At 42.8% G+C, this 19,855-nt stretch overlaps 1 protein-coding gene across 1 annotated transcript in view; it reads right to left on the bottom strand.

Annotated features, from left to right (window-relative positions):
- Nucleotides 1-19,855, bottom strand: part of KIAA1324L (KIAA1324 like) — a 169,046-nt gene that overhangs the window by 6,330 nt on the left and 142,861 nt on the right. The window contains exons 16-21 of the mRNA XM_006022111.3: nucleotides 19,536-19,725; nucleotides 15,180-15,276; nucleotides 14,153-14,254; nucleotides 9,393-9,519; nucleotides 8,087-8,265; nucleotides 6,948-7,113 (exon numbers count right to left, since the gene is read on the bottom strand). Coding sequence (XP_006022173.1) covers nucleotides 6,948-7,113; nucleotides 8,087-8,265; nucleotides 9,393-9,519; nucleotides 14,153-14,254; nucleotides 15,180-15,276; nucleotides 19,536-19,725 — 861 coding nt within the window. The remainder of the gene's footprint in view (nucleotides 1-6,947; nucleotides 7,114-8,086; nucleotides 8,266-9,392; nucleotides 9,520-14,152; nucleotides 14,255-15,179; nucleotides 15,277-19,535; nucleotides 19,726-19,855) is intronic.

A 19,855-nucleotide genomic window follows, 5' to 3' on the forward strand; every position in this document is an offset into this window, starting at 1 on the left:
GAGGATGTGGCAGTACGCTGGTTGTACCCGCCACTTTAAGATCATCAGGCAGGCTGTGGAACAGCTGGGAGGTGAGTTTAGAATTGATTAGGTGGTCACTTGATTGCAGGGGCCGCCTGATTGGAGGAGGGCTGGGCAGACAGGGTATAAGCCCAGACCCTGAGAGCAGGGCTGACAGTTACATCTGGGGGAGCTGGAGGAACAATATTGCACAGCCTGAGGACTGCAGCTCTGGTAATACCTGGAGGTTAGGGTAGGAACTATGGGAATAGAGGAGGTTCCTGGGTAAGACTTGAAACTACACTCTGCTGGGGTTGGTTGGCATGGTGGGGCTGCCTGTAGCAGGACAGGAAATACCACACGTGTGCCTCCCCAGTGAAAGGCAAGGAGAGGGTGCTTAAAGCCTCAGCCCCCACTGCCTTGTGTATCACCCTACAGAGGGGAAAGGCTTGGGGCCAAGGTCCACCAGGAGGGACCTAAGGCCTATGGAGAGTAAAGTGTGTCCTAGTGAGGGGTTGGAGTGAGTGAGCGCAGTCCAGTGGGGGACCAAGGGAGTGGTCCAGTGAGAGGCCAAGGGGTCAAGGCACACCAAGGGGTGCCCAAAGCTTAAGTGGGCCAGAGGCTAAGTGCAGTTCAGCAAGGGGCCGAGGGAGTAGCAAGGAGAATACAGGATACCATCTATAAGGCATGGGACATGGTATAGAGGTATCTCGGAGCTGTGTAATTAGCCCTGAACACCAAGGCCACAAATGGGCAGCCTCCCGCATTCATCACATACATTTTACATCAAGGTGTGGCAGGAAAGTACAGGGGTAGACTGCCCTAGAATGGGGGGGCATCAATCTCTTTGGGTGCCTGGGGACCCCTCCTTCCCATGCCTCCGGTCATGGAAAGGGGGGGGGGGGGAAGAAACTATCAATCAGTTATTTTGTTGGAATTTTTTATTAGCCTTTTTGTAAACTGAAGGAAAAATATCAACTCAAAGCCTTCTCACCCAAATAAGACTGTGGCAGCTGACTCAAAGTGGTTTCTGTATCCATGTTTTATGTTTTGGGATACTGGTCACTGTTCTCCAGTATAATGTATTTAACATTACTGATTTAAATAGTATTTTTTCCAAGTTGATACTCGCTAGCATGGATCAGATCTGAATCTTAGACAATGAAATTCCATAGCTCCTAGGTCAACTTCGTGCCTGATTTGTTTGAAGACACTGAAAGGTAAAGTATGCAAAGTTTACTAACTATAAGAATCCACAGCTAATGCCGAATAGCCTTGGCTTTTGAAGTAAGAATCTACCTGAGAGAAGATAAATGTTCCAGAATCTCCCAAATTAATCACCTTGGGCATTTTTACATGTTTCCCAGGGGTGGGAGATGCTTTAATTAAAGTATCTCTGAGAGCCACTCTAATTAAAGTGCCTGCAGCATCTCATCTATCTGTGTCCCCGTGCTTCAAAATGGTGGTGGGGGTACTTTAACTAAAGTCCATTGAATGAGCTGTTCCCCCAAGCACTACCAGGAGTAACTAGGAATAACGGCCATAAGTTGACTGAGGGTAGGTTCAGGCTAGACATCAGGAGGCACTACTTCACAGTCAGGGCAGCTAGGAACTGGAACCAACTTCCAAGGAAAGTGGTGCTCGCTCCTACCCTGGGGGTCTTCAAAAGGAGGCTAGATAGACACCTTGCCGGGGTCGTTTGACCCCAGCATGCTTTCCTGCAGGGGGTCAGACTTGATGATCTGCTCAAGTCCCTTCCGACCCTACCAACTATGAAACTATGATGCTGATACACGAGACGCAGAGGCTGACTGAGTGCATAAATTAGCATACTCCAGCAGACTTGATTAATCGAGTCTGCTCTGACATGCTGCAATTACAGTGCATCGGAGCAGCCTCCCCACATGTCTACAGGCACCCCTTGAGAGTAAATTAATAATACAGACTACTCCAGCCTGTGACTAGTTTATCCCTACAGACCTACTAGAGAGAAGCAATTTGCCAACAGAACATCACTAACTTGTTCCTGGACTGCAGTTCAAATTGCAAAAGAACCAAAGAACTTGCAAGCCCCCTACTGTCTTAATTTTACAGTTTTTATATTAAATTACGGTGTGGATGTGAAAGGGTAACTGTAGGCACAAATGTGTGAGCACCCATAAAGCCCACATGAAGAAGCTACCTGAAAGTTGTTTCCCAGGTGAAAATCCTTAAATCCTAACCCTACTCATTAGCACTTGTTGTGGGTTCTGTCTTCAAATTCTGAGAAACTTGTAATCTCCAATATCTGCTAATAAAAGCTGTGGAATTTAAGATGATCAAAAGTGATCTCTTAAAGTCTTTTATAACTGCTTTGTTGTAGGGTAGAGAGGAAGGGGTAGCCACCACACAAGAATAAAATTATAAGGAAGAAGCTTTATTATTAGCTCTGAGATTGTATTTCAAATATTAGATAGTAATTTGGTTTCAGCATTCAGATATTTAACTACCTCCACATTACAGGTTTGATTGACTTTGGAAAAATATTTCAGTTAGAATTTATAACTAAGCTAGCAGCTACCTCCTTTGAATCCTATTTAAAATTTTAAAATGTAAGCATTTAGCATTAACTTGATTTAACCTCAAACCAGTACTGAAATTCACTCAATAACTTGACCTTAAATTGATAGTTACATTGTTTTATTTTTGCTTTACTTTCATATTACTAAGAATAACTTGGATTATAGGTTTTCTTGATTTTTTTTTTGTTGCGTTTCCTTAAATGTTTTACTAGCATTTATGAAACTGATATGGAGCCATAAGTCTCTGGCTAAGCAATTTGCATTGTTTGGTAACCTTTATAGACATCAGCCACTCAACCTAAAACCTTGACCAGCTCCTCTTAATTAGTTAGTCCCTACAACATTTGTCAAACATTTATACTTACACAGCTCTTGTCCCATCAAGGCTTACAAACTCATGTCACTTTAGACATGCAAGGAGAAGAATAGGCTTCAAGGGGACAGCTTGTAACCATGTCTGAAAGATCAGGGCCTTGACCTGCTTTTCATAAAATATCTATCCAAAAAACCACGGGGATTTCTTCTCAATGCTCTCATTTTGCTGACAGTACTACAAATAGATTTTCCTTTATTTAAAGAAACTCTTAAGAATACAGCAAGTGCAAAAGTGGTAAAAGAAAATACCTTATTTTTTTTTGCATATAACAAACCCTGGAATATAAGACGCATCTTGTTTTTGAAAGGCAGAACAAAAAACGATCTTTTCTTGTAGTAACTGAGTAGCAGCAGCTAGGGAGCCAAGCTTGGTCATGGTCCTGCTCCCTATGGATCACTGGAGATTTTAATTTTGGGGTTAGCAGATAAGTGGCAAAACCTGCTCTTACTATAATTCTGCTATATAATGTGCCCTCTGACTTCCAGCAGCTGCTTTTTTTTTCACAGTATGTGAAACATATGGTACTTATTCACACATTGTATAAATACCTTGTAGGTCCCCTTGCAGCTGGAAGCCACTAAGGCCAAGAACTTGCTGAAACAAACAGGACGTTGAACATTTATGTGGACAGCAGCCTAGTTACTAGTTATACTATGTGGACAGTAATATGAGTCAACTGAATCCAGGGGAGGAATTCTATTTCCGTTTGTGCACCTAAATGGCAGTATCCTAGTCATGCAAAAATCTAGAACTTTTGATTCCAAAATGATATCTTTTATTAAACCAACTGAGAAATTGCAAAAAAATATTTTTTTTTTCTGCAAGCTTTTGGGCTCATGCGCCCTTCATTAGGCTCAGGGAAAGTTCAAGATGGTAAAAAGTCCCCATATGTAGGAAATAAACTTCATTTTTGTACAGTATCCTAGTCATGCACCTCAGTGTTTTGGACCCTGCCTCTGCACTGTGGACACATAAGCATGTTCACATGGATTGAGCATGCGGAATCAGCTACCCACTGGCCATGAAAGAGTAGGTCCCCCCCACCCCCTACTTTGTTTTAGTCTCAACAGCTGATCAGTTAGGTTATTAGGCCAGGAAATAGGAGACTAGGTTCTAGCCCTCTCCCCATTTCCTCTTCCCGCAACTAGAGTGGTCTCAGAGCCTGAGTCCCTAGCACTGCGCACCAACCACCACATGGCAGGGTAGGTGTTAACCAGCTGCTGCTCCAATTTAAAATTCCCCTGGTCCTCATTTTCCCTCTTTTAGAAGATAGGCACTATTTTAGCACTTCTCTAGGAAGTGTTGACAGAGCAGTTAAGGCACCTCCCTCTGGCTCCAGCGGTATTTATTTGAGCATTGTTTGCAACTTCCAAAAAGAATCATAGTTTGCAGGTGTGTCCAGGGACTGCCAGACCTGACAAAAGCCACCTTGCTCTTTTCTCTGTCATGGGCAATGGGAGTGTGAATACATTAACCATTCCAGCCAGATGGGCCCTGTAGGCACAGGCAGACCTATGCCCCACCTTTCTTCAATTATTTTCTCTCTCCTTGGGGAAAAAGAACAGAAAGAAAGAAAGATGTGGTGAGGACTGTGCTTCCCCATCTTTGGCATTAATGAAGAATGATGCTTATAACATTTGGTTTAAGAAATAATTAATACATTCCAGTTATCTGCAGGGATAAGGACAGAGACTTAAACAAGCTAATGAGGTACTGGAAACTGAGTTTGCCAGCTTTGATTATCCAGCAGGCAAAATACACCAGCCTAGCGATATCTGACAGGCTTGTTTTAAAAAGGAAACAGAGTACAGGGCAGGCTGCTCAAATGAATACAGAAATTTGACTTAAGAATAGGATGACTACAGAGTTCAGGAGGTAGAGTGGTCTCCATTCTGGATATGAAATATGAACTGATTTTTTTAAATTTTAAAATCTATTTTCCTAGCCATCCCTCCTCTTTTTTTCCTAATGATTAAGGGGCAAATGATGCCAACATGATCACCAAGACCAGTGCATTTGCCATGTGTCCTCACAAGACTAAATGCGACACACAGCAATAGAGCTGACGCAACATTTCACTACATTCAGCCATAGCGAGCTGATGCTTTTCACAAACAATTCTAAATAACTGTCTTTTCCCAGGGTTTAAAATTGAACAATTTAAAAGAAAACATTGGAAAATGACCACACTGTATTTTTAGAAGGAAAACTGAAATTTGAGATTTTTAGTATTTTGAAGCTTCTGGGGGTTTTTCCCCCCATTTTGAAGCTCTGTGACTTTCACAAAGATGAATAACTGGGAAAATTCCAGAATGGAAAGAGGAAAAATAATTTTAAAAAAATCGGAACAATTAAAAGGAAAGAGACATAACAGGAGGAGAAACCACTATACATCATTCATTCAGTTGCACTCAGTGGCAAAATGGAAAATAAGGAATAAGATAAAGGGGAAAAAACCCCCAAAATCTGAAAACTGCAAATCTGCAAACACTGAGAGAGAGAGGGGTCTATATGAGAAGGGCAGCCAGGATTGTTCAACACCAAATCCCTGCTCCAAAACCCTGTTGAAGCCGAGAAGGTCTTTTTATTGACTTCCAGAAGCTATGAATAACAGTGAAGTACTCACAGGCTCTACCTTAGGATCTCCCTGTCCTCTACTTCTGTCTAAGTTTTCATCTATTTAGGGCCCAGTTCTCCAAACATACTGATGGCTTGCTTATTAATGGGTACAGATGAGCTGATTCAGGGCAGTAAGCACCACACTACATGGTAGGCATTTGTTGATACGGATCTAGACTGAAAGTCCATGGTTCCTAAAATGTGATCCCTAGGCCCCTTCTACACATTACAAGGATTACACAATTAACTGGTTAACTGCGCAATTACCTCGAGACCAGCTACACATGCAAAGTAGCTGTCACATGATAAAAAGCTCCAAGCAGCTATAAAATTAAGACCTCAAAAATGTGCCCTAACTTCCTAGCTGGTTGCTATCAAGCTTTAATTTGCACGTGTAGCAGGGTCTCTCCTGCAACTGGGAGCCATGCCAGTTGACAGGGCTCCCAGCTACAGGGGGGCACCAACACCTGGCATGAAACCCCCGAGACCAAGGGATCATGGCTGCTGTGATCCCAAGGTTTGGTAGTTCATGAAACCCCAGGACCACAAGAGGCTCTTGGAACCAGCTGCACCTCACCTGCAGCTAGGACCCAGAGTCCCATAGCTGTCACCTCTGGGTCCCAGCTGTGTCTTACTCTCACAGTCCTGGCTGTGTGTGGCCCCCACAGCTGGGAGCCCCCTTAGCAAAGCGAGTTCCCAGTTGTAGGTGCCTGCTTCTTGCCAATGCAGGAGAAGCCCAGGATAGGGCCCCCTTACACCCGCAATAAGGCATGACTGGATCTAATGCAGGAACCCACAACCTACATGATTCACACCTCCTGCCAAGCACATGTGGCATGGCAGAAGGCACAACTGTGTGGATCACAGATTAGATCCAATCATGCCTTTACCTGCATGTGTAGAGGGGGCCCTAAATTAGCAAATGTCTACAGAACACCAGCAGTAGCTGCTGCCCTCCTTCATTATCTTCCCCTTCCATGATACAATGGCTGTCAGCAGCTGGAAGGTCACACTGTCATCACTCATTTGGACTATTTATACTCCACAGAGAATTGACTGGGCACACTTTGCTTTCTGCATATTAAATTTCTATGGAAAAGGACTAATGTCATAGCTTCAGGGATAGCATTTAAAGAGAGGTGACTCTGGCAAGTGTCAAGATGGAGGTGTCCATCAATCTCTTTTCCTATGTGGTCAACATTATGAGGATCCTTACAACAAAGCTGTTTAGGGAAGAGCTGGCAGTGCTTACTTCCATAAACAATTCCATTGATTTCAAAGGAATCACTATGGCTACAATGAAATGTGCATTTGCAGGTTTCTGAAGCACTGTTAAAAGTAGCACCACTACACAATCATTTTCAACATTCCTAATAAATAATAGCGCTCACCTTTGTTGCCAATGATTTGAGCTTTCCCAGAAGTGACTGTTTATTTGAATATACTATTTCCTCTTCATTATCTTCCCCTTCCATGATAGCACAGCTGTCAGCAGCTGGGAGCTCACACTCTTTTGAGTTTGCTGTCATCACTAATTTGGAATATTTATACTCCAGCCTAAAGGTATAAACACGGACAGTTATGGTTTCTTTTTTTTTGCCTGCTCAATGTCCCATATTCTAGCATTATGCAGACAGTGCAGATCTTCATAATTTTATCTGCAGCTACTCCTCCAAGTTAATTGTTAGGCATTTCTTGAGAATTGGAAGTTATATTTTAAGAACCAGAAATAAGAAACATGCCGAGAACTGCATTAGCAACTCGCTTTCTGTTTTGCAAACTAGAACAAACCCCATAAAGTCTTTAAATCAAGCTCCATGTGTCCCCCTATGTCAGTGGTTCCTAGTCTTTTTAGACCAGGGTGTCCAACCTTTTTAAATGTGGGGCCGGATCATGAACTTTTTATCACCCAGTGGGCTGGCAAGCCATATTCAAAGACCTCACAGGAAGTGGTATCACATCACCCCCACCCCACCCCCAACGAAAGTACAGTGTTTACTTTCATTTCCCGTCACAGCACCTCGGGCCTCAGAAAACAGCTTGGAGGGCTGCATGTTGGACAAGCCTGTTTTAGACTAATGGACCACTGTCAACACTCAACATTTCTCAAGACACCCATTTAGCCAGAGAAAGCCATTGGATCCTAATGGCCTTGTCTGGGGGTCACAGTCTAGGAACCACTACTCTAAGTCAAACTGCAACTGTAAACTTAATGCAGGAATCAGTAGATACAGGTAAATGATTCCAATGGTCCTTTCTGACCTGAAAACCTATGACTTCGTAAATATATATTACATCAGGGCTTAAAAGAGTCTTTAACTATCAGGGGTTAAGAGGAATATCCCCACTGGTAGATTATTCCATCCTTGCCTACTTTGGGATTTGTGTTACCTTTCTGTTAGAGACAAAAAACTAGAGGAGATGATTCAAGTTGGCATTTCCTATACTGTTCCAAAGTGCACAGGAATCAGAGTCTTTCCAGGGATCTCAGTGAGTTCTGGTTTGTGTTACCTCTGTGCTCAACACTTACTTCTGATTCTTCTTCCAGAAGTAGCAGGTCAAGGCTATGAGTAGGACAGCTGTGAACGCCCCAACACCTGCTCCAACTTTTAACCAGAAGTCCACTGTTTCGCAGGTACTGATCCTTTTCTCTGGCAAGGAAACCCCTTTGATGCACTGCTTTGGCTCATTCCATACATACAGGATCTCCTGGAAAGAGAATGAGAGGATATGAAAAAGTGGCTCAAATTCAGAGACTAATGATGAATAGTCTGAGAAGATGACAAGATGTTTGAGAGAGAGAGTACCTGGAGAGAGGAGACACTTACTCTTTAACAAGTCTTCTCATTTTAGGGTCAAATTCTCGTCAAATTAGGGTCAGACTGCACTGCACTGTGTACATTTTCCCCACTAAGATGGCATTAAGGGGCCATAAACTGGTTATAAATGCCCACAAAATAATTCCTCTGTGAACAAGGATTTCCTGCTGCCAACCTGTGTCTGTAACCCTCCATCTCACTCAGCATAGAGAGTGTGTTGGGGAAGGTAGGGAAGGGATGTGTGGTATGTGGGAGGGTATATGGCAGTAGCTTACTAGAGGGGTAGGTGATGGGGGCATGAGCTCTAGGCACTGATAAAGATGGGGGTGCTGGAACTGAGGCTTGGGGGAATGCTAGAATAGAAGCAGTTACTCTGCTAGTCCAGCAGCTACAAGCTATGGCTGTGGGGAGTGGCTGGGAATTGGGTAGCAACATCAAGGTAGCTCTTGGATCCTGCTAGATAAGTGCTGAGAGAGAAAGAAGCAGGAGGTGAAGACAGGGCAGTGTCCCCCTGCTGCCAAATTGGAGTTGTATTTCTTCACTCAGCATGGCATTTGGTAGCACCTCTCAAAAGAGAGGTGGGGACACCTTCCCACATAGCTGTCAGGCATCTAGACTGGCTCTGGCTCCACCATGATCTTCTCCTCTCTGAAGAACTAGATCCTAGCTGCTGTCAGGACCTGAGAGCCCCTGCCTTTACCACCTAGGTCCTGGACACCACCCAGAGCCTCAAGCATGCCCCTGGGTGCCCTCTGCAACTTAAGGACAACAAAGGAACTTGGTATGCCTCTCGGATGTGGTCTAGCACAGACTTGACATGAAGGACCCTGAACTAAAGGACCAACTTAAGATAGCCTAGAAAACACTTCAAACTTCAGAGAGCTTGAGAATCAGGGAGCGCTACAACACCGCACTGCGCATGCTGGTGCAGAATCCTGTGGTGCTGACAAAGGCAGTTCAACAGTGGCCACCAGCTCCACAAAACCATCCTGTTTGATTATTTATCAGGCCTCATACCTGAAATCCTTTTTTGCAAGCTCCCTCAATCTCATGGTAGTCATGCTCCATGCACAAAGGGCAGGCTTCAGCACTTTCCCACATGAAGTAGAATGTGCATCCATCACAGGTGCCGGCAGGGCATGAGCTGGGAGAAAAGGAAAGCAAAGCTTGGTTACCATTTGTGACAGATGTCTATCCTGGGGGATGGAGAAATGGCCCACCTCCTGTACAGCCAGCCTGTTGCTGAAGACTGCTAATGACCATTACAACAAATTACCCTACACTAATTCAATATTTTTAAAAAAATCAAAATGCCCAGAGAAAGATTTTGCAGGCAACGGAACACCTTGTGTCAAATTTAAAAAGTGACTTGGATGTCAAATTTCTGGAAATAATAGTGTGATTATGAGTGTGGTACAAGAACTTCTGCTGAACAGAATGAAATAGAACTTAAACCTATATTGAAGTTAACGGATTTATTCCAGATTTGCAAAATTACTGATAAAGTCAGATTCTCACCAGTTGTGCCAATCTAATCTCCTTAGTAGCCACGGTCTGTCACTGTGAGATATGGAATACTGTGTGAGGTAGATCTGTGATCTTTTTAGGTTGTTAGGTTACCTTTTGGAAATACCCTCAAAATCATTTTAAGATAAATATATTAAGGGTGACCATACGTTCTGGTTTGGCTGGGACAGCCCAGATTTCGGAGGCCAGTCCCAGCCAGCCAGTGAAAATTAAAATGAGTGTCCCAGGTACAGAGGCAGAGCAGTAGGAGCTGTGAAATAGGAAGCCCTAGCAGACTGCAAAATTGCCCTGAAATAGATTAGCATGATTAGTGGAATGACCATTAACAGTAATTGTTACTTCACAGGTCATTGTTGACACCTGTGCAGTACAGAGCATGGTTTTCACATCATCTCATATGGTCACCCTAAACATATTTTAAGCTGTTTTGGTTGCATCCATTTCTGATTTGCAGGGATCCTGGTCTTCTCCATTTAAAAAAAAATCCCCAATTTTGGGGTTATAAAAAGTAACCCAAAATCCACATTTTCCCATGATGAAAATGAACCACCACTAATAGATAGATAGATAGATATAGTGGTGTTTCATATATATACACATACACATCACACACACACATATATATTATATACACATACACAATATATACACACACACCTATTTTTTTATATATATTAGTGGTGGTTCATTTTCATCAGGAAAAATGTGGATTTGGGATTACTTATTTTAACCCAAAAATTGGGGATTTTTTTAAATCAGAGAAAGCCAGGATCCCTGCCGATTTCATATATTTGGTTTACACACACAGTCTAAGTGATTGTATTTGAGTGCGTCTTTGTCAGGTGTTCCAGATAATTAGAGTGACAGGAATGGGCACATTCACTGGCTGAGACTTGCTGTTACAGGCTGCTGTATACAGAAGCCCCACTTTTTCAGACATGGCCAATGATTCTGGGATGTCTCCACCCACACACTCCAAAATCAAGACAACCAAAGTCAGTTCCCACTTCTGAAAAACCTGGGCTAAGCAATTTTAGCTTTGTGCTCTGCTGCTTGCCGTGACTAACAGAAAGCTCTAGAGAGTTAGAGTACACACCGCTGCCTCATAAAGAAAAATGGATTTGCACAAACTGTCAAAATTATAGCTAGATTTCATCATAACTTCCACAGAAAACCCTAGCTAGCAAAGTTATAGAGATCTCTGCTCCAGTGCCTCTGAATGTTTTTATAAAGTATTTTTTTCAGAAGAGTTGAAAAATAAATGCCTTTGTGCTAAAAAGAGTATGTCAAGCCTATGCTTGATGTAACTTCATTGATATCATTAGCAAAAAAGCTATGCTTATAGGAGAAATCTTATACATTGCAAGAAAAAATGTTTATTTGGAGAGAACCCATCACTATTGTAGCTTCGCAGACAAATCCAAATCTGACCGATTCTGACCAATCCACAGGCATCAAATGCTTCAGAGATCAGTTTTGTCCCCATGTATTTTTCTAGTAATGACTCACTACAGTTACAGATACTTGCATGAAACAGAAACAAGACCCCAGTGCTCCAGTACTGTAAGTCAGGGCTGGTGAAGGCACCAGCAGGGTCCATGTGCCATGGGAGCCACACAAGAAAGGGCCATGCCCCGCTCCCTCATCATCTCCCCAGCTGCAAAGTCTTCCGGCATCGTGTAGACAAGCAGCTCCTCAACACCTCCTTAGCTGCAGACTCCCTTGCTGCACTGTGCCACAGGCTCCCCCAGCACTGCAGGATGCACCACTCTGCCATGCCTCACACCCTGGGACAGGCACAGGAGGTGAAAACCAGAGAAGAGAGGGAGAGCCTGCAGACCTTGGCAGCAGCAGCCAGCGATGAGGGGGGAATGGCAGCCAGGGGAAGCCCAAGGGCTGCAGATCACCTCCCTCACAGGCCACATGCCCTGCTGTGAGCAAATGTTGTTGGATAGCCCGATTAGAAGTAATCTCATTGCCACCATCACCACCACCACCCTGAAACTTAGGGAGGAGAGATGCTGATTTCCAGATCTTCGACATATTGTGGAGATCTGTTGTCAGGCCCAGTCTCTGAGATTCCTCAAACAGTATAGAGGCGCGGTGTAAAACCCTTTATCACTCTTCTTTTGCATCTGGCTGGCTGTTCCATATGAGATGGCTAGAGTCTGCTTCCTACTGGTCTAATTGTGATGTTTTGGGTGATTTCTTCCATATGTGGTAGACATGCCCTATAACAGTTAAATACCAGAAGGATGTTTCCCAGCCTACTGAACTGACAACTTCCTTTCCACAAGTCTGAGTATACAAACGTGCCTTTTTAATATTCAGGTAACAAAACAAAATATTACTTGCAACGCCATGATGATCGCTCAATTTTTATTCCCAGCAGCTAGATTTATAACAATTAAATGCAAGTCACAGCTAATAAGCAACTGGTTTAGGAAAGTGTGGAACACAGCTACTGTAGAAACATGGACTCATAAGAGACTTGCACTGTGACTCTGAAATCTAGTTGCCCATTTCTGGTGGTCCAGGGAGCTAAAAGCCCAATCTCATGCCTTAATTTTGCTACTTTAGAACTTCCTCTCTCAATTACAGACTATTTTCTCTTCATACATATCAAGGACACCAATAGACCTCTTTCCTGAACCCCTTGCTTAGGTTATAACAAGCAGCAAAGAATTCACCGATCTTTTAGACATTTTTGTTATAAATAAAAGTACTACTTTACCCAATACTAAATGCTGTGTGTGGAGAACAAGGGAGCTAGTGGGGGGGTTTGCTTGTTTTTAATAAATATCATGTGTCCCTTGGGTTATGTATTATCTGTTTTGGCCCATTTTGCTTCTGGCTGTATTTTGGGGGAAATGATACATAATACTTTGTTTTAAAGAAAGTGTTATTGAGTCATTTTAATCAGCTGCTGTCACAGGCTCATAGAGAAAAACGGGGCTTGCAGATGCTAAGCATAGTTGGGCTTGGCAGATCAACACAGCTGGTAACAGAGAGCTGCAGCTCAGAGGTGTGGCTCCATGCAGAGAGGGGAAGGCTAGACTGGAAGTGATCGTCTTTGAGCAGCTAGGCACCTAACTCCCTCCTACGATGCATTACAGGCTGGCAGGGGAGCTGCCTAAATTCTGCCTGTTTCCATAGAGGCCCAATCTATCAGGTGGTCACAGAATATGCCTAACAGCAAAAGGAAAGGGCTTCTGCAGGACCATCACAGCAAGACTAAGCAGCAGCCAGTTCACCGGGAGACGCCGTGGCCTGGATACTCATTTGGATGAAATGGACGTGGGCCTCTGATTAGTAAGAGGTGATGGAGTGTTTTACAGTACTTGCATAAGGTGACTAAGGAACAGGGCAAAAAAGTACCCTGGTGAAATCAATCTTGGCTTTATACATCAATGTAAAACAACATGGGGTTCAGAAAAGGACAGATGTGCAGCTATCCTGGGGTCTCCCCCACAATATCTGACTACTACTGCACCTCACCACTCGGTGGCAGAGAGCAAGTGCCAGCCTATTTGTTTCACGAGTGGCTCCTGTGCAATAAATGCCACTAGGTGAAACCTAAACTTGGGTAGCTTACACCCACTAGAGTTTTATCCCTGACTCTTTCAGAGGTAACTGGATTAGACTGGATGATGACTTAAGGATTTGCATTCTCTGTCTGCTGCTGCTTTGACTTTGGTGAAACGCCCATTTCAATAGTATGCATATTTTGTCCATCTACCCCCTAAAGCAGGGCTGTGCAATTAGTGGCCTGCGGGTTGCATGCAACCTGCAAGTTCTTAAAATGCAGCCCCCAGGCTCCTGCCCAGCAGCCAGTCCTGTACTCCCACCCTGTCACCCCCTCCCCAAGCTCCATGCTTCCCATCCCTCCTTCAACTGTGGCATTGTACCCTCACCCCAGGTAAGTCTGGGTCACATGCAAGAAAAGGAGTGAACTGGAGCCACGTGTGAGGGGGGAATTCACACCCAACCAGCCACACATTGCAGCTGGGATGGGAACTGCACCCGCCCAGTACAGGAGTAGGGAGAGTGCCTACAAGGGCACGTGGAACAACCAGGGGGAACGCCTGAGCAGCCTAGTGGCCAATGGCTCACCTGGTGCGGTCTGCACAGCATGCAGCCCCTGCTAGCATGGCCCCCAGTGGCCTAGAAGCTGGACAGCCCCGCCCTTAATATTTTGCTTAAAGAAAGTGGGGACACTTGGCATTATTATAATACAAATAATTAAATACCTGGGAACTGAAATATCTCCCTGATTGGGTTTGGAGGGGTCACATCTCATTGTCACAATGGTTGCACGTCCATTTTCACAAGAGGTTGTAACTGTGGAAGACCTAATCCAAAATAAAACAAAACCTGCAATAAATATTTAGCTCATTTTCACTAGGTATGCGTTGTGCAGTATTTGTACTTTAGATGCACAGTATTTGTATTTAAATACACAAATGTAAACACACAGCTTCAAGATGCATCTGCCCACATATGTATACGTACAGCTCTAGAGATACTGTCACACCACACTGTTCTTTGCCATTGTCAGATGAAAGGAGGAACAAGAGAGACAATTTATAACTGATTATATAATCATTTTACATCCCTGTGTGCTTTAAAAAAGTGCATTTCAGGAACTCTTCACTTAGGAACAGCTTCTTCCCGTACCAAAATCAAAGGATTAGAAAATGATAGCCATAAGCAGTATGGTCTGAGAGTTACTAAAAACCCAAGAAGCTACAAACAACTCTTCCCTGAAATAGCATAAGTTGGGCATGCCTCGGAGACCAGAACTCGCTGCCCCATTATGCAGTACAGCATAATAATCTGAGTCAAAGTATGGCCCTCGGCTATAATATTACCCCTAAGAATATGAAAAACAGGAAGAAGCTGGTATGATCTGGGCAAGTCTGAATCAAGTGATTTTTTTTTTCCTGTTTTGGTTTTGGAAACATGAATGCAAATATACAGGTGTTTCTACTGCCATAAACATTTCAAAGCAAATGAAGAAAAAACCATGGCAAAAAACATAAGATATAATATAGCACCTAGAGAAATCAAGGCTCTGGCTCCACTCTGTGTGCTCAAAACTAACTCAGATTTGTGCAGGTAATGGAGTTTACTGATGTCCTAGGCTGGTCATCAACACTCCTCTCAGCATTAGCCAGAGACTGGAGAAGTGCCTTAAGGATCTTCTGTCTAAGACTACTCTTCCATTAAACAAACACAGATCACTGATGTACCTCCAAGGTAGAATTTTCCACCTACTTGTAAAAGAAATGCACATCAGGTATTTTCCTTGGAGAAGGTGGAAACATTTCTGTTTTCATGCTAATATTTTCCAATGTGGTTTCCACTGTAGCTCCTAAAATAATAGCCGAAAGAAACAAGGAACAGGTTAAGAATGAGATTTTTGAAGGATTCATGTGCTGTGCTTTCACAGTCTACATGCTTTCAACAGATGGTACTTGACTTCTAGGCATGAATTCATCCAGTAACTTTGTGTTAAGTGCTATCTTTTAATATAAGTGAACTCTACAGATTTTTGTCTCTTTCAGACAAGGCACGAGCCTATAAGATAAAATGCATTATATAAGTTTAATGGTTATGAAACATAATTAGATAAAAATACATTACATAATCTTAATATAAACTCTATCATTGATAAATTGAAGTGTAAAAAACAGTCTTCATTTTTTTTTGTGAATTTACAGCTTTGTAAGGAGGATGCCAGATGCAGGACCTAAACTGTGCTGTCTTCCTTCAAAGGACAGGCATTTCTGGGCAGAAAGGGACAAGTCAGTGTGCAGTCCCCTGGAGCAGAAATTCCAAATGCAACAGAAAGATTGCGTAGACTTACAAAGTCATATGGCAAGTTTTTTATGATATGCAGTGGAATAAATGATACAGAATCACATGAAACTACAGGCTGCAGGGATCTTGGAAGGGAGCTAACCCAGAGAAAATCCAAGCAACCTTCTTAGAAATCCTTCTAGTCCCATGAGAAAGAGAAGACAATTTGGAGGTAAACTGCTGGTTGTATGACTGGTACGAAAGGTTAGGTTTTATGAAACACCAAGCCACTTCAGAAGGAGAGGGACCTGGCTGAATAGGACAGCAAAGGTTGACTTTCTTATGGGGGAGGGAGGTGCTCATTTTCTGCTGGAGACTATCAGGAGCAATCGGAAGGCCAGCATACAAGCAGGGTGCTAAGATGGCAAAGAACGTCAATAGAAGAAATATTTCAGCTGAGGAGTCTCCGAGGAGTGTGGATAAGAAGCCCGAGGAATCAGAAAGTCTTAGTAGTGTGGAAAACAACAGATATACTTGACTGAAACCTGCTGGGTTAACTCTCATGGTTAGATTGTTAAAAATATCTAAAACAATAGAACAGATCATTGAGGTACAAGGCCAGCAATCTATATTGCAGATGTCATTGATTATGCTAGTCATTGATAACTAAGGATTCCACATGCACATGGATTTATATGATGACTGACAAAACCCCAAAAGGGGGAAAGGCTGGGGTTTGTTACAGCTCATCAAATGGGATGCTACTCCATGAACATCTGGTGGTGAGGTAAGAAAAACTTTATTGTTATGGGGGGGCTTCATTTTCAACACACATGCTGGAGATCCCGTGAAGCCAGTAGTAAAATATTTTTAGAATTTCTAAATATTATAGTTGATAAGTATATCACCCAAAATACACTGGTCCCAGCAAAAGGTAACACTGATTTGGACCCCGTCATGTCAGATGAAGATGAACCGATCACTGGACAGAAAATTTGTTTACGGATCACGATCTGATTTCATTTAATATGGGCAAACCAAGGGGTGTCCTAACCGTATACTTTATGCATGCAGGTTTGTATGTATATACTTGGTGCTTCAAAAAGACTCATTTCCCAAAACTGAGAAGAATTATGAGAAAAACTGACTAGGGGGACAAAATGAGAGACAAAAGTGAATGAAAATTAGAATTCCTTGAAAACAAACCGATTGTTATTAGATGGCCAAAAAGCCCGCAATTCCTAAATAAACAACTTTGCCTAAAAGCCCAACTTCTGTACTAAGTGAAGGCAGCAATTTGAAATAAAAAAATGGAATATAACTAACAAGAAAAAAGGGACGTAATTAAATCAATTAAAATTAAAAAGTTAGGAAAAACAGAGAAGTACTAAAAGAAACTAAAGATATTAAAAAAGCCATCATGGCTGGGGGCAGCACTAAAGGGCAAAAAGGAGGTAATTAAGTACATCAGGAACAAAAGCAAACCTACTGATATTAGAAGCCTGTTACCATAATAGAGACAGTTACATTGTTAATCGCTCTGCAAAAAAGACAGAAGCGCTTCATAAATATTTTTGGTCTCTGTTTGGAAAGAAACAGGATGATGAAGTCTATTAGTAACTAAGAAGGATGTTAATTAGCATCTACAGAGCACAAATGCTTATGAATCACTCAGCCATGGTAACTTAGATGCAGGGGCCCTAGCAGAGTTGGCTGAGGAGATATCTAGCCTGATATTCATTTTAAATAAATCTTAGGATGCTGGGGAAATCCTGAAAGCATGGTAATACTATGTCAATATTTAAGTGCTAGTAGGAAAACGTAGTGATTGGCTGGTTAGCCTGACATCAATCCAGAAGCAAATAATCTGCAGATGGCAGAGCACTCAATCAGAGAAGATCTAAAAGTGATGAATATAATTAATTGCAATCAACATGATTTTATGGGAAACAGTTCTGATAAAACAACCCTAATTCCATTCTTTGATAAGATTTCAAGTTTGGCTGATAAAGAAAACTACAGAGAAGTAATTTTTTTTCATGAAGCATTTGCCTTACTTATGTGTTCAACACATGATTAAAAACAAAGCAATATAATGTCAATAAAGCACATATTAATGAATTAAAAAGCAGTCAACTGAGAGATGTCAAAAAGTGGTTGTCAGTGGGAAATTATAGTCCAATGGAGTGTTTCTACTGCCATCAATATTGGGCACAATTTCATTCAACAATTTCATCAGTGATCTGGAAGTTAATAAATCTCTACTGATAAAATCTGTGGAGGGCACAAAGATTGCCAGAGCTGTAAGTACTGATGAGGACAGAGTAATACAGAATAGTCTGGATCATTAGAGAGGATGGGCCAGCTCAAATAAAATGTGTTTTAAAACAAACTTACATAGGAATGAGGAAGGCAGGCCACAAAAGAGTAGCACAAGCAAGTCAACAGGAGCTTCCAATGCCATGATGCGGCAGGGAGGAGTAACGCAGACATGAGATAAAGAAGGATGCAGTGAATGGAGGTAAAGAGGTGAGACCAGCACTAAACCACATCACCATTTAAAAAATATGGACATGAGAATCGTATGTTCAAACACTGGAAAGAATGCAAAAGAGAGTCACAAAAATGGTCTAAGGGGAGGAAAAAAGATTTATAGTGATAGACTTAGAGCTCGATCTGTTCAAAGCAAAGAGTGCATATTGACTACAGCATTGAAAGGGACGTCTATATTGTCTCTCCCCTAAAATATTGGGAGGAGACAATCGCAAGCATGCCCCATCCACTTGCACTTGCCAAACCCAGAGTGGTTTCATGCCAAATTTCTGGGGGTCTTACCACATGGCCATTCTCAATGCCTCTGTCTCTGGCACTTGAGCAGCTCCATGGGATGCCCCAGAGTAGTTTCACCACCAGCTGGGATTTGCCTAGGGGGGAGCAGTCCCTACTTCTGCCCCCACCCTTCTCTGTGACAGCACAGCCCACCCCAGGGCTGCAAAGCATGCTGAGATGCTGGTGGACTGTGATTTAACTTAAACCAGGAACGGGTCTAGGACAGAAGTATCAGACTTAGCTGACAACCCAAGTCAGTTAAGTCTGATACTATATTCAACCAGGTTTATCTTAAACCAGTTTCAGCCATTTTGAAACTGGCTAATGTGCACTGAACTTCTGTTCTGTTACAGGTTTAAACCAGTATCTGATTACTTAAACTAGCTTATATGTAACTTCTGTCCCTAGCCCAGGTCACAGCCTCCTGAGTATGGGAGTGGGTGACAGACAGCCTTCCTGACTTGCATCATTTTCCAAAACACAGTTGACATGCCGGGAACAGCAGCAGGAGGTGGTATAAATCAGGAGCTATTTAATTCTCCCTTTCAGGAAAGGTGAGTCCAGGACTGAACTGTGCCTCTAACTGCCTTTCTGGTCTGCTCCTGGGAGGACAAAGCTATGCACAGGTTTCTTCTCCAAACTACCATCTCTATTTCCCCTACCAAGTATCTTCAAGAAAGCTTGCTTAAAACAGTCTAACTGAGAGATGCTTCCTCTTTTGTTTCTGTACTGTGTTATCCGGTCCTGTGTCCTCTTTTGCCTGAAAAAAATAGGAACCTGTCATGCCTCAAGCCTAACTTGCCTATCAAGGGCTGAGGAGTGCATCTCCTCAAGGATCAGAGAAAGGGAAAAAACAATTGCCACACAACTTCACAGAGGTGCTGGGAAAATTCCACTGACGGGATTAGACCATGAAGCAGTGTTGCCCCTTCTCTTATTTGTAGATGACCAATCTGTAGAGTGTGTATTAAGTGCAAAGAGGCAAAAGACAAAACCACATACCTAAAAATGCATCAGCAAGACTGTTGGACTGCAGAGCCAGGGCTGTCCTGAACCCCTTGCTGTCAGATGGGATGATGGTAGACTGGCACACAAAAGCTCCCATGAAGTTTGAATCATCTTCTGATTCAGCCACCATATCCTTTAGAGTGACATCCGTTATGTTGTCAGTGCAAATGGCCATCTTCTTCCCCTGTAGATATTAGACGAGGGTGAAAATGGGCTTTTATTTCCTGCAGGATTTTCACAGACTTGGGAGGGAGAGAAAGTAAAGAGGGAAGGTGCGTTCCTCTCATGACAGCTTGAAAAGAATTTGTAATTGT

The sequence above is a fragment of the Alligator sinensis genome, unplaced genomic scaffold (genome assembly GCF_000455745.1).
Source record: "Alligator sinensis unplaced genomic scaffold, ASM45574v1 scaffold1216_1, whole genome shotgun sequence".
NCBI classification, from domain to species: domain Eukaryota; kingdom Metazoa; phylum Chordata; order Crocodylia; family Alligatoridae; genus Alligator; species Alligator sinensis.